Source organism: Syngnathus scovelli, chromosome 4 (genome assembly GCF_024217435.2).
Source record: "Syngnathus scovelli strain Florida chromosome 4, RoL_Ssco_1.2, whole genome shotgun sequence".
NCBI lineage: Eukaryota > Metazoa > Chordata > Actinopteri > Syngnathiformes > Syngnathidae > Syngnathus > Syngnathus scovelli.
Genome location: NC_090850.1, coordinates 20,656,384 through 20,668,693, shown reverse-complemented (window position 1 = coordinate 20,668,693; position 12,310 = coordinate 20,656,384). Strand labels below are relative to the sequence as shown.

At 45.5% G+C, this 12,310-nt stretch overlaps 1 protein-coding gene across 5 annotated transcripts in view; it reads left to right on the top strand.

Moving 5' to 3' along the window:
• The window catches only part of si:dkey-172h23.2 (uncharacterized protein LOC393772 homolog), a 46,198-nt gene that overhangs the window by 23,761 nt on the left and 10,127 nt on the right, over positions 1-12,310 (top strand). For all 5 annotated transcript variants that reach the window (XM_049717032.2, XM_049717031.2, XM_049717028.2 and 2 more), the window contains exons 11-19: positions 3,618-3,757; positions 4,575-4,924; positions 6,596-6,773; positions 6,856-6,958; positions 8,341-8,383; positions 8,458-8,572; positions 10,350-10,515; positions 11,876-11,943; positions 12,042-12,111. In XM_049717032.2, coding sequence (XP_049572989.1) covers positions 3,618-3,757; positions 4,575-4,924; positions 6,596-6,773; positions 6,856-6,958; positions 8,341-8,383; positions 8,458-8,572; positions 10,350-10,515; positions 11,876-11,943; positions 12,042-12,111 — 1,233 coding nt within the window. The remainder of the gene's footprint in view (positions 1-3,617; positions 3,758-4,574; positions 4,925-6,595; positions 6,774-6,855; positions 6,959-8,340; positions 8,384-8,457; positions 8,573-10,349; positions 10,516-11,875; positions 11,944-12,041; positions 12,112-12,310) is intronic.

Here is a 12,310-nt window from a genome sequence, read left to right as displayed (position 1 = left end):
CCTTCTCGCTTGTTAGCGTCCCCCGCATGCAAGTCCCCCAAAGCTCCTCGGCAAGTTGCGTCCTAATGATGCCGGATTTTTTCTGTCAGGGTCAAACATGGTCAAATTCAAGGTTGAGATCTCCAAAAGGTGCCAGACCATCCATCTATTAGAGTTGTTCGGGGTCGCTACAGCGCCCCCCCCCCCCCCCCCCTTCACTTCTCCATCGACGTCTATCTTGTGCATTCTCCTCTCGAGCAGCAACTGCCCTCATCTCTTCTCGCACTCCATCAATCAACGTTCTCTTAGGCCGCCTTCCTCTTGCTCTCGCAGCAGTTCCATCCTTCTCACCGTACGCTCACTATCTCTCTCCTCCGGGGCGTGTCCGAAACATCCAAATGAGCTCTCGCTAACCCGAACATGATGATGAGCTCATTTCTAACCCCATCCATCGTTGTCACTCCGAGAGAAAATCTCAACACCTTCATTTCCGCCACCTCCAGCGCTGCTTCCGGTCATTTCTTCAGAGCCACACAAAAAAAATAAAATAAAATGTCGCCAATATGACATTGACTTAAGACCGGAACTTTTTTATTTTACATTCGGAACATTGGCTGTGATTTCACGCTGACTCGGCAAAAAGCCGTGTCGTCGTAGCTAGCAACTCATTTGTTGGGACTTGAGGATCTTTTTGAGACTTCTTAGATAAAGCTAACTCTGCATAAAGTAACCTTGTTGTCATGGCGTGTTTTGCTCAGATGTAACTTTTTTTTTGCCGTCCTCTGAGAATAAGTGGCTGGTGAACCAAAGAAGGGGAAATAAATGAAGCCCTTATCTGCAATCAGTGTCTGTCTGGAGAAAACACTTAAAGGTAGCGACTCCGGGTATGAAAATGCGGAAGGCAATGAGGGCGCTCGACGATAGGAAGGCCCGATGGCGGCTTTATCTCCTGCGTTATTTCTCACCACATTCATTTCCTCGGATGCGGATGATTTGTTGGGATCATATCTCTGTATTATTTTCCCTTCCTTACATTTTCCCGCCGACCTTTCAGTGGCCTCTTTTTTAAATTTATTTATTTTTTTCTCACAGTGATGTCCAACACCTTCGATGTTGTGACTCGTGCTTGTCACGATCCGTGACACTGGAAACGCGTCTTGAATACAAACCCGCCTCGTCGGGTTGCATCCCCCGCGAGATTTGCTGATGTCTCTCACAGATGTGCCTTGAAACATAAACATTGTCGGTCCCAGTTATTCTAGTGACCTCCAGTCGCAGTGGAGGATGGAAAAACAATCCCCCGCTTTAAGAAATGCAAATATGTGCCATGCAGGGTTTTTTTTTTTTTTTGGGTCAAATGGAGATAAACCTAGTGTGAAACGCTCTCCTTGACATTGATGCGCTTTACTCAAAGGCCGCGTTAACCTGCAGGTCTTCATGCTCATTTACGCGTCTTAAATTGCTCAAGTAAGAACTGCAAATACAAATATGGAATTTGGTATGTGTGGCTACTACAAAAAAAAAAAAAAAGCCTCAAGCGAAAAGAAAAGAGAGTCAACCGTTTTTCTTGGGATACTTCCCAAATGGACTCTGTGGACCTTCCCAGATTTTTTTTTCTTCTTCTAAATTTAAACTCCCGAAGCTTGTTTTATCTTGCAATGTGAAATTTGATTGGCATGCGAGTCCGGCAGTAAGTCTGACATTTTGGTTTGAGTAGTAGTGCCTGTCTGATTTTTATTTTTCCTTCTAAAAATCAGCCTTTGCACCGAGTTTTACCATCAGCGTCGATTGAATCGGACAATACCAAACCCAGCCAGGATGACGATTGCGCGATCCTTTTATTTGTCACCTGTTGCGGGTGTGTTTGCGACAGCTGTCAAAACTTGCACTAGCTTGCAAGGTTTAGTGAACAGTTGCGAGAGTGTGGACACACACACACACACACGCAATTGAAATGCTACGTCCATATGAATAACCAAAGGTTAAGCCAGCTGTCAGAAGCTTGAGTCGCTTTCATGCCCGGCATGTTTAATGTTGAGCACGGATGTCTAAAAGTGAGGCGAACAGTCGCCTGAATATCTTAATTAGCATTAATATTAGCACTGTGGCTAAAAATGAATGCAGACTTTTTGATTGGATGTCTAATGAAGTTGTATACAATGTCCAACCAGAAAATATTAGCAGTATTTTATTTTCTGACTTTTATTCCAAAAAAGTCATTTGGAAATTCTATACAGTGTTAAAAATGTAGTCATCGCCTCCATGCCGTGGTTCATCAAAGCTTTGCGGAATTAGCCAGGAAATGGCCGCCATCCCGCGAGAGCCGTCGAAGAATTTAAACCTCTCCTACGTTTTGTGAAACAAAGCTCCATTGCATGCTTGGCTTCTTCTTTCAAAGGAAAATGATTGATAATTATTCAACTACAGCCGCTTTGTCCTCCTAATGAAGTCCCTCAGCAGTAGTCGCTCAGTTGAGGTTCTCGGCTGCAGGATTTGTGATTGGAGCACCCCCTTGGTGTGATTCCCCCCTTCTTCTTTGGGTCCACCGCCAGTCTGACAATTGTTCTTAACACTAAATGGAGTCGGTAGTTCTTTGGAACGCACACGCCTTAACTCAGATCGAATTGTCAAACTACATGGCCGCAGAATGTTCCGTTATTGCCTCTGTCAATATACTGCCAGCAAAGGGCAGAGGTGCGTGTCGGTTTCCATCACGCCATTTTTTTCATTTGTACAGTTATATGAGTGGGTGTATTAAACTGTAAAAACAAGTTGATTGCCTTGGCGACCTTTGACACCGAGTGACGGAGGCACTTTTGTCATTATCGTTGAGTAATTGTCAATCTAGCCTTATTTTACGAACATGTTCAGCGGTTAGAGAAAATGACGTATGTTGTATTTTTCGTGAAAATTGTACTTTGACTTTGGAGAAACTGGATGTGACTTTAGCACCTTCAATGTGTGTGTCCATTTGTTTCCATAAGGGAGACAGGTCCCCGCGGTAACAGACACACACACACGCACACACACGACCTTACATTTCCTCTCAAGGCTGAAAAATGTTCCGTGGGAGGACAAAGAATAACTTCCTCTCTCGCAGAAATGATGCAAAATGAAAAAAATGATGTCATCCATTTTGTGCCCGGACAGCGGCTAAAGTATGCTCGCTGTTGTCGGGCTCTTGCCGATTCTTCCTCTTCCTTTGTTTCCATAAATGTACAAAAGCTGCTGATCTTTGGGCTTTACTTGCATGACGACATTGGATAGAAAACTTTTTCAATTCAGGTTCAGGATGATGTAACTCCATCCTCATGGCCTCTGATACGACCTCCAAAGTGGGGAAATTGACTTGTCGTATGGAAAAAATGCAAGGCAGTGTGAAAAGGCTCTCAAAACACACAACCGGTAGTTGTTTGCCTTCACGCTTCACACCAGAGAGCTATTTTTTTTTTTCTTCTCAAAGACAGTCAGCCATTTAGCCAATTTGTCTTTTCACACCTTCTCACATTTCAAGAGCTCATTTCACCTTCTTGCCCAACAGCCTCGCTTATTGTGTTCACAGCGGGAAGTGAAATGTTCTCAGAAACTTGCTTATCTCCAAGCTGTTCAATTTTGACCATCGTGCGGTGTCTTTTCAGGGTCTTCACGGTCCGCAACATTGCCCGCTTTGTCCAGCAGGACGCTCAGCAGTTGCTCCTCGACCACTCACAGAGACTCGGGGAGCGATGCCGAGAGCTTGCTGAGCGCCGAGGTGGGATACGACAGCGTCTTTAACAAGGTTTGACCCAAAATCTTTTTTTTGCCCTAGAAGAAAAACAAACGTTAAAGAACTCATGACACATCGCGGACCCCTCGGCGTGCCACGTGCTTTTAGATCTCCTCCTGGTTCGTGTTGTGCGAGGATAACATTAAGTCCTAAACCGGGAGATGATTCCCTCTTTAAGTGCAGTCGGCCGGGTCACGTGGCTCGCCTGGATGAACCCCGGCGGTCACGTGATCTCTGTGACTTCCCAGAGGAAGTAGGGCGGGCTGGCACAAAGCCCACCTTTCACGACTGGCTCTCCTGACAGACGTGTCTCTGTGACAGGCTTCTTGCGCCGCAGCTGGTGGCACAAAAGGCCACAGTTCGAGCTCGCACCTTCAAATGAACTCTTAATAGACTGTTTGTGCGTGTGCGTGCGCGCGTCGGTATGCGTCACCCGGTTCCCACCACAACAGATATGATTTAGCTCAGATAGTCGTGATTAGGCAGTGACCCTGTGTGACCTTGCCGCGCTAGCCACTACTACGACGCTGAAATTTAGGAGTGGTTGGAAAAATGTACACCTTCATAGGAAAGAAAAATTTTGACAAGTTTGAGAATATCTATGGATATTAATCAAACACTTTACAGGTTGGTAAAATTTTGAAAAATAAAAAAAATAATACCAAATGGAAAATGATTGCAATCTAAATTTAATTTTGTTACACTGATAATATCTCTTCAGGGGAAGGTCAAGCAGTTGCCTCTTCGCTTTCAAAAGTTGTCCCCAAAGTTACTTTTTACCTTTCAAACCAAAATAAACTAGTCTGTCATTTCACTTCAATCGTTCCAGAATGACGAGCGAGTGACGGGCGGCGACAGCACCAGCGAGGTGTCCATCTCCTGCTCCTCCACGGACGACACGGCCAGCGTGGGGCCGTCCAGCTCCAGCCCGGACGGCAGCCAGGGCCTGTGTAGCAGCGGCTGGAGCCCCGAGGGCAGCGTCCACCCGGGGGCCCCCGTGCCCGCCGCCGACGGAAGTGTCGCCGGGGACGCCGAGGAGGAGGCCAAGGACAGAGTGAGCGAGGTCCCGCGACGCTCCTGTCTCCTGCGCAGCAGCCTGCGCTCCCTCTCGCCTCTTCGCCGACACAGTTGGGGACCCGGGAAGAACAACGGAGGAGGCCCTGCCATGAACCAGAGGAGGTAAACACTACCCCGAGTCGGTGGGAGAATTATCTTTCACTTCCTATCTATGTCTGACCCATCACCTCCCAGCTGCAAAGGGAGACTCACACGTCATAGGAGAAGGTATAGATTTTTTTTGTTTTTTTTTGTTTTGTGTTCTGGTAGCTGCAGAGCCCCGTCTTGCACATGTGCTTTTTCCAAACAACCGCTGCATTGTTGTTCTTTCCCCACAGGCAGCGGTTGTGGGTGTGGTGTGTGCTTCTTGCTGCTCGGAATGCACAAGGACCACATGAGTGTTTAGTAGCTCTCATGTTGCTTAAAGAAAATATAACACACAAGGAATGAGAAGAGCTTGTGGTCTGAGACTAGTGTTTTACAATTCCCTAAACGGACGCACATGAGGCGGAATAGATGTCCTCGTGATTGGAAAATAGTACAATTAGGTAAACAAAAGAAAATGGTTGAATTTGAATATCTGAAAGGAAAAGAAGTTCTCTCCATGTGTTAAAATCGGCCGCTGTCTCATCGCTCATCCCGTCCATCAGTCAGTCAGCGGCCCATGTTAGCAGCTGCCGCTCTGATTCATGTCGGCAGACGACCTCGGGGCTCCGCAAAGCGCCGCGCGATAATAATGTCATGAAGCGGGCCTCGGCGTGACGGATACGTTTGCGGCCGACTCCCCGAGGATAGGTGAGTGCTTATCTGCACTCCGACAATCAGCCAAGTCACGGGCGCTTTTGGTCCACTTGAGGTTAATTATGTTCCGATGTGACGGGCCGATGATTTGCTGGATAATGGGGTGCCATGCAAAACCTCAAGGCTGCGATGGAGATAAGGGAGATTTATCAGCGCTGCAGCCGGCCGGGCGAGCTCATCCCGAAATGTAGCCGCTGGTTTTGCCTGCCTGCGATTGCCGCATTGGGATTTCCTTATTCAGCTGCCTTTGTCCGCGTCGTGAATCCGGTTCAAATAATCGGTCGGCTTTAGCCGATTGAAGTAACGGCCTCAATTCAAATTTCATTTCAAGTCCTGTCCGACGACATGGGCAATGGCCGCCGTTTCAGTTACTGCACGTGGTGGCGTACGTGCCCATTGTTTCTTTCCATTGGGTGTTTGTGTCGATAACGATAAATGACCTGAAAGTCATCTCAGGTCATAAAGCGTCACATCATAAAGCTGAAGATAGCTGGGTGAAAAGTGCCTACTTTGAAGAATGTAGATTATAAAATTTTGGTGGTAGTTGTACTTAAAACACAAAACCCGGAATTAAATATTTGATTTGAATCTCTTTTTTTTTCATTTTTATTTTTTTATGTTTTATTTAAAGATGTATTTAATACTTGGAACAAAACCATTTTCACCGTTTTAATTATAAATCAAGCCACTTGACATTTTTTCCCATTGATATTTATGGTATATATTTATTTTTTATCGATTTGTGTTTATTTTTGAAGATTCATTTATGCCGATGATTTTCAATTTGAATTCTCCCCGTGTGTATTACATCGATTTGACTTTTATGTTTACTCTGTTTTATTTCGATATGTGGCTATAAAAACGGTTTGACTCTATAAATAGTTTTCTTGTTTTAGCCCAGTCATGCAAGCAAAAACAGAACTAGTAAAACTGTAAACCAACCGATGACTTTGACATGACTGCAAGTTGTAATGTTTCTCTGTGTCGACACAGCTACAGCCTGGAGGGCCTGAGTGGCAGCCAAGACGAGGCCCGGCGCCCGGCCAGTCAAGGCGCCCGCATTCTGGAACCTTCCAGAATGCTCCAACACGACGCCGACGAGCGCGGCTCACTCGTTTCGCTCACCGAAGAGCAGGAAGAAGCGGGGCCGCCGTGCGGCCTAGAAAAGCAGGTGGGGCTCTCACGAAGGCGAAGTCGTTTGGACACGTTCTGTCGATTGACTCGTCTCACCCTCGACTCTCCCGCCGCCGCAGAAGTCGAGGCGCTATCGTCCCTTGAGGAGCAGCTGCCCTCCGATGACGCTGCCCCTCACCAAGTCCGTGTCCATGCTCGCCATCAGCCACAGGGACATTGACGGTGAGTGGTCAAATTGCTCTTTAATATATCTAAAAATCAGCTAGTTAGATGTCGTGATGTGTAAAAGGCATCTGGTTGAGGTGTGTTGTTTTATTAGGGAAGAAACCGCTTTTTTTTTTGTTTAATAAGTGTTTTTCTTAATATGTCATTAACCGCAACGTGGCAGACGAGCTGCCGCTTCTTAATTTGTCATTGAGAGCTTGCTTTGGTTCTTTCCACGCCTGCGCCCTCACCAGTGGTGGGACGTCTGCGCCGGAGGAGGCGGATTTCCTTCTCCTTCAGCCTTTCCCCAATCCTCACAAAATCTAAGTCTCAGTCCCTTTACGGCGACTCGTCCACTAGCGACGATGACGATAACGTCAGTAAGTATTTAGCCGAAAGCCAACGGGATGTGCGACGTCACCCTTAGACACCCTGCAGTTCCTTGTGCATCCAACAGGGGTGGGCAAACCCTGTGTACCCATAATGGCCTTTTTTTTTTTTTTTTTCAGACAACAAAAAAAATCTAATGTGACTCTTAAGGGGCAAACGTTTGCCCACCCTTGGCCTACCATGTAATCCTCCTTTTTGCCAGTTGACATTGGACTTTTATAAAGAAATCCACGAGCACCAAAAGGCACCAGCGTCCAGACGAGGTTGGCTGAGGCAGGAGAGCTAAAATATACATGGGAAAATAAATTATGAATTGCAACCCCAAAAAAAAAAAGCACCTCATGCTTTATGCTGACCGGTTTGATAAAATTCTCCTGAAAGTTAAGACTTCTTTCACGGAGCTCAACTGGCCAAAGTTTAGTTTGGCTGTTTTGATTTGGAATGACAGCAGACATTTTTGAACAATTCATGACAAAGGGCTTCGAAATTCACCCATTTGGCTGACAAGCAGATGCTCCGGGGACCGCAGGACATGGATTATTTAATTTCCTGCCTTGCTTTTTTTTGGAGCCCAGACTCCTTAACCGTTGACCAGGCGGGAGAAATATTTGCGGCACTTAATTGTTTCTGGCGACTCTCTTTCTGCTGAGCAAACAGTCGCATATATTGTACAGCAATATATTGCGGACAAGCGTGCAGTGGACTTTTCAATTTGAGTGGTTTCTCCCGAGTCCTTCTGTTTGTTTCTGTTGTGGAAGGGTAGAGGTTGCCATGACGAACTGGCAAGAGCTGATGGCATTGAGTGACAGGTCGGTGTCGTGATTCAGGGAAAGTGCAGCCAAATGTATCTCGCTTAATCTGTTAATTCAGCTCCAGCACACTTTGGTTTGCTTTTCTCCCTCATTTTTTTTTTGGGATCACCGCCTTCCCTACTACTTTTGTTTTGGTAGAGCAGATATCCTTTGATGAAACACAGTGGCTTTTTTTTGACCTCCTTGTTTTCTTTACAGGTATGAGATCTTTCTCCAGCCCGTCTGGGTCGCTCGCGTACAGGTCAGTGCACCTCCTTAGCGCTCACGCTATACAAACGTCATGTGTGTGTTCTCATTAGTTAATTTGTTTTGTAGCATATCGGAGGAGGAGCCCGGGCCGCTGCGGAGCGACACCGAGGCGGGCAAGGGTACCACCAAAGTTGGCCGCACCTTCAGCTACCTCAAGAACAAAATGTACAAGAAGAATAAGGTGAGGCCGCCCACCTGAATTTTCAATTCTCCTCATCAGTATTGCACTTTTTTGGAACGTAGTGAAATAGCGGTTAGCATGTCTGCGTCACTTATGGTTTTGAATTTTGGTTCTCGCCGCGCCTCCGAGCCGCCATGCGCAAACTGGCCGGCTGTCGTCACAGCGTCAACAACAAAAGGCCGATTGCAGAAGTGCCGGCCTCACTTCCTTTTTTGTCACTCGGTGCAGTCACTCGGTGTCTCGCTACCACTTCTTGTAGCCACCGTCGCCACTCAGCGATGTCATGCAGGGGGCTGATGCGGAGCCATGGCTTCTCGCTGATGAAGTGGAAGGGCTGGCACCAGGTAGGGCGACCGGCATCGGAGGGCTTAACGTCTGACGTCAGATGGTCTTCGCGGCGACATCTCAAACGGAGCTTTCCGATTGTTAAAGGTGTCGCAAAATGTGTTCCCTTGTGGTTGTTTTTCTGTTCTTGACAATCCCTGAAGTGGCAAAGATGTCGTCTTATTATCAGACTTCGTGAGTCTTGCTGTTTTTCATTGTTGGTCAAAAAGTGGTTGTGGCAGGAAGTGCAAGTTTCGACACAGTCAGACGTTCAGAAGAGTTGAAAATCGTGTAGACTGGTATAATGGCGTGTTCCTGGAAGGCGAGCGTCTTCTCATTGTTCAAATGTTCCTATTCTGAGGTCATCATGACAGTTCTATTTTTTTGTAACGCTCTGGTGGTGGCATTGCTAAAAAAAAAAAATAAGCCGAGCATGGAATTAATTCTTTTGATACTTTTTGAAGTCTCAATGTGAAGCCACACGAAAGTTTCTGTGCGACTATAACGAATGTACTTTTCTTAAAGATTGCTCGAAGTTTCCACATATAGATTTTCCACTAAGTTTCTTCTTCTGAGATTTGTGCCCGCGAGCCGTTGCCTTGTTAACCTGAGTTTTGGAAACACCGCTGTGGTCGTTTCCTTTGGGTTTGGGTGGATGCTGAGTGACGTCAAGCCGTGAGAATAGGAGCTCTTGTTCTTCTCCACATCACTCCATCGGAATTGCGATGACCCGACGGCAGCGGGGTGACGTCACCGCTCTTTTCTGTCTATACAACAGCGCCCGACGAGGGAAAGGTCGGGAAAAGCGAATTCCCAGACGGAACGTCTCTGTCAGCTGTCACGCTTCCCGGGAGGAACCAGAGTCATCTTACAACTGTGTCATTCTTGATCATCGACGACATTTAAAGGAGGCGTATTATGGGAGATGTACTTTTCTGTTGTTTGTATGCAAATGCATCAAGTGCGACTTTATTCGACCAAGTTAGTCTTGAGTTGACTAGCTATTTCTAAACATGTAAGCGGTGAGCAAGCACTTCTGTGGCGACAGTGGATAATTGTTTCAAGCATTCATCCCCCTTTCTTTATCGCTGCTGTAATGTTTTGCAATGGAGTCCGTCGGTATAGTTTAGCAGCTGGTGTAGTAAAACGAAAGAGGAAATGTGCATCAGGTGCTTCCTTCCTCCTGCAGTCTTGTCCAGGGTCAAGCCCGTGTTGCGTTCGGATTGTGAAAAGCGCCCAAAGTGAGCTCAACTACAAGATGGAATGAAGCAATTAGTTCTTTACGTAAATAATGGGCCGCTTAATATTCCGGGACCCCCTGTCGGGGCCGGTAATAATGCCGCTCAGCTGGATTCCGGATTCCGATGAGGAATTTCCAAGCGTGTCTTTTTTGGCCGACTTTCACGCTCCAAAGTCACTGTTTTTGTTTTGTCGGTGTGCTCCATCTGTGCAGGAAAAGGAGAAGGACAAAAAGGAGAAGGAAGCCGCCAAGGAGAAAGACAGGAAGGCAGTCAACGGGCATCACTTTGCCGCCGTGTGCTTCGGCCAGGTGCCGCCGTGCTCCCACTGCTCCCAGTGTAACAAGGCCCTCAGCAGCAAGGAAGTCTTCCAGTGCACGTGTAAGTGCCGTCACGTGTCTTTTAGAAAAATACCTTGATCAAATCCATTGATGAAAAAGTGATCGTAGGAACAGCTGTCAGAAGTCTGGTTAGTGCGAGGAAAGAGAGAAAAAAAGCAAGAAAGAGGATGTCACTGCTTGCGCAAGATTTTGGCGCAACAGTGTGAAAAAAGCAGAAAGCAGCTTTCTGCTCGTATGTCCCGTCATTGTGCTTCTGAGTGTGTTTCCAGGCAGATGCCGGCCTGGAAGACGTTCAGGCATTTGTACACTCGCCCTTTTGTGAGAGCTCGAGGCAATGCCGCGAAATGTCATAAAAAAACCCTCGTAAAAGCGTTTTAAGAGGAGAAAATGAGTGCGGGTCTCCGAAGCAATCATGCGCCTGTTACGTAATCTGCAAGGTGGAAACAAAAATAAAAATTACAAAGCATTCCATTAAAAAAAAAAAAAATTACAAATAAAACCAAAAAGAAATTAAGCAAGAGGAATACATTAAAAGTACAAAAAAAATTTTTGTATTGAATATTGAAGTACAAAAAAAAGAATAAAATCATGAATATATCTTAAAATACTACAAATAAAATCTAAATATATGAAAATGAAAATACTTTAAAAGCAGCTGTAAAGAATAAAATACAACTTGAATGGATATAATTCAATTATGCAAAAAATATTTTTTAAACAAATGTAAAAACCTACATACTACTAAAATACCCCAAAAATATAAAATAAAATATTAAAAGTAAAAATAGGAGTAATTCTTTCCCTCTGACTCAATCGAAGCTCTTTCATTGACATCATTGTGAAAGTAGGAAGTGCGCACTTTCACATAGAAGATGGTGTTTTCAAAATACAAAGTCTAGGGGTTATTTCCATGTTACCAAGCACAAAGTTAAAGGTCAGAGGTCATGTTTTCTTAAACAGATGCTTTTGATAGACAACCACTGTGTCTTTGTGATGAATTTTTAGAACCTATGTGTGTGAACTTTTGTCATTGTTGCTTATTCTTAGTGCATTCAGTCCTCTCTAAGTGCACCTTTTTTTTTTTTTTTTTTTTTGCACTTTTCAGTAGTAGCGTTAGGGAAAGATGATGTATGAGTCTCCATTGGAAACAAGAGTATATTTGTCCTCCAAAACTCTAGCCGAAATCACACTTTGGCATTCTCCCTACCACTGAGAAACTTTCCCATGCATAGCAATGGCTAATGTGTTTGTCAGCCATCTTAGATTTCCCCCCTCAGTATTACCCCCGTGTTGCATCACACACCGCAATCTGCTTTTCATTAGCCGGCCAGTTTTCCAGCCACCACACCTCTTTTTTTTTTTTTTTTTTTCACCCGTCGATCTCCTGCTTTTCTTTCCAGACTGCAACGCCTGCGTGCACAAGGGCTGCAGGGACGCCCTGGCCGTTTGTGCCAAGGTGAAGATGAAGGTAGAAAAGCTCCACCGATGCGTTTGCATGTCGTCCCCGTCGGCCAATACTTACTCTCTGTTGCTCTCTCTCGCTCTGGTCCTTTTAATGCTGGCCAGTTGCCCAGGCAGCAGTTTAACACAGTGCCAGATTCCAGCTCCTTCCCTGGTGTCACCATGAGGAACAAATGTGAGTTGCGGACATCAGACGCAGCTGTAAACGGGCAGTCGTGTACAGCGACGTTAGCTACACGCACAATGTCAAATGTCAATTCAGCAGAAGCTAGCACCAGCAGTAGCATTTTTTTTTACACGTAAAACAGTTTTTCATAAAGTTTTTAGAATTTTGTTTTTGTTTTTATTACATGAATGGTTTCAATTTTTTATTT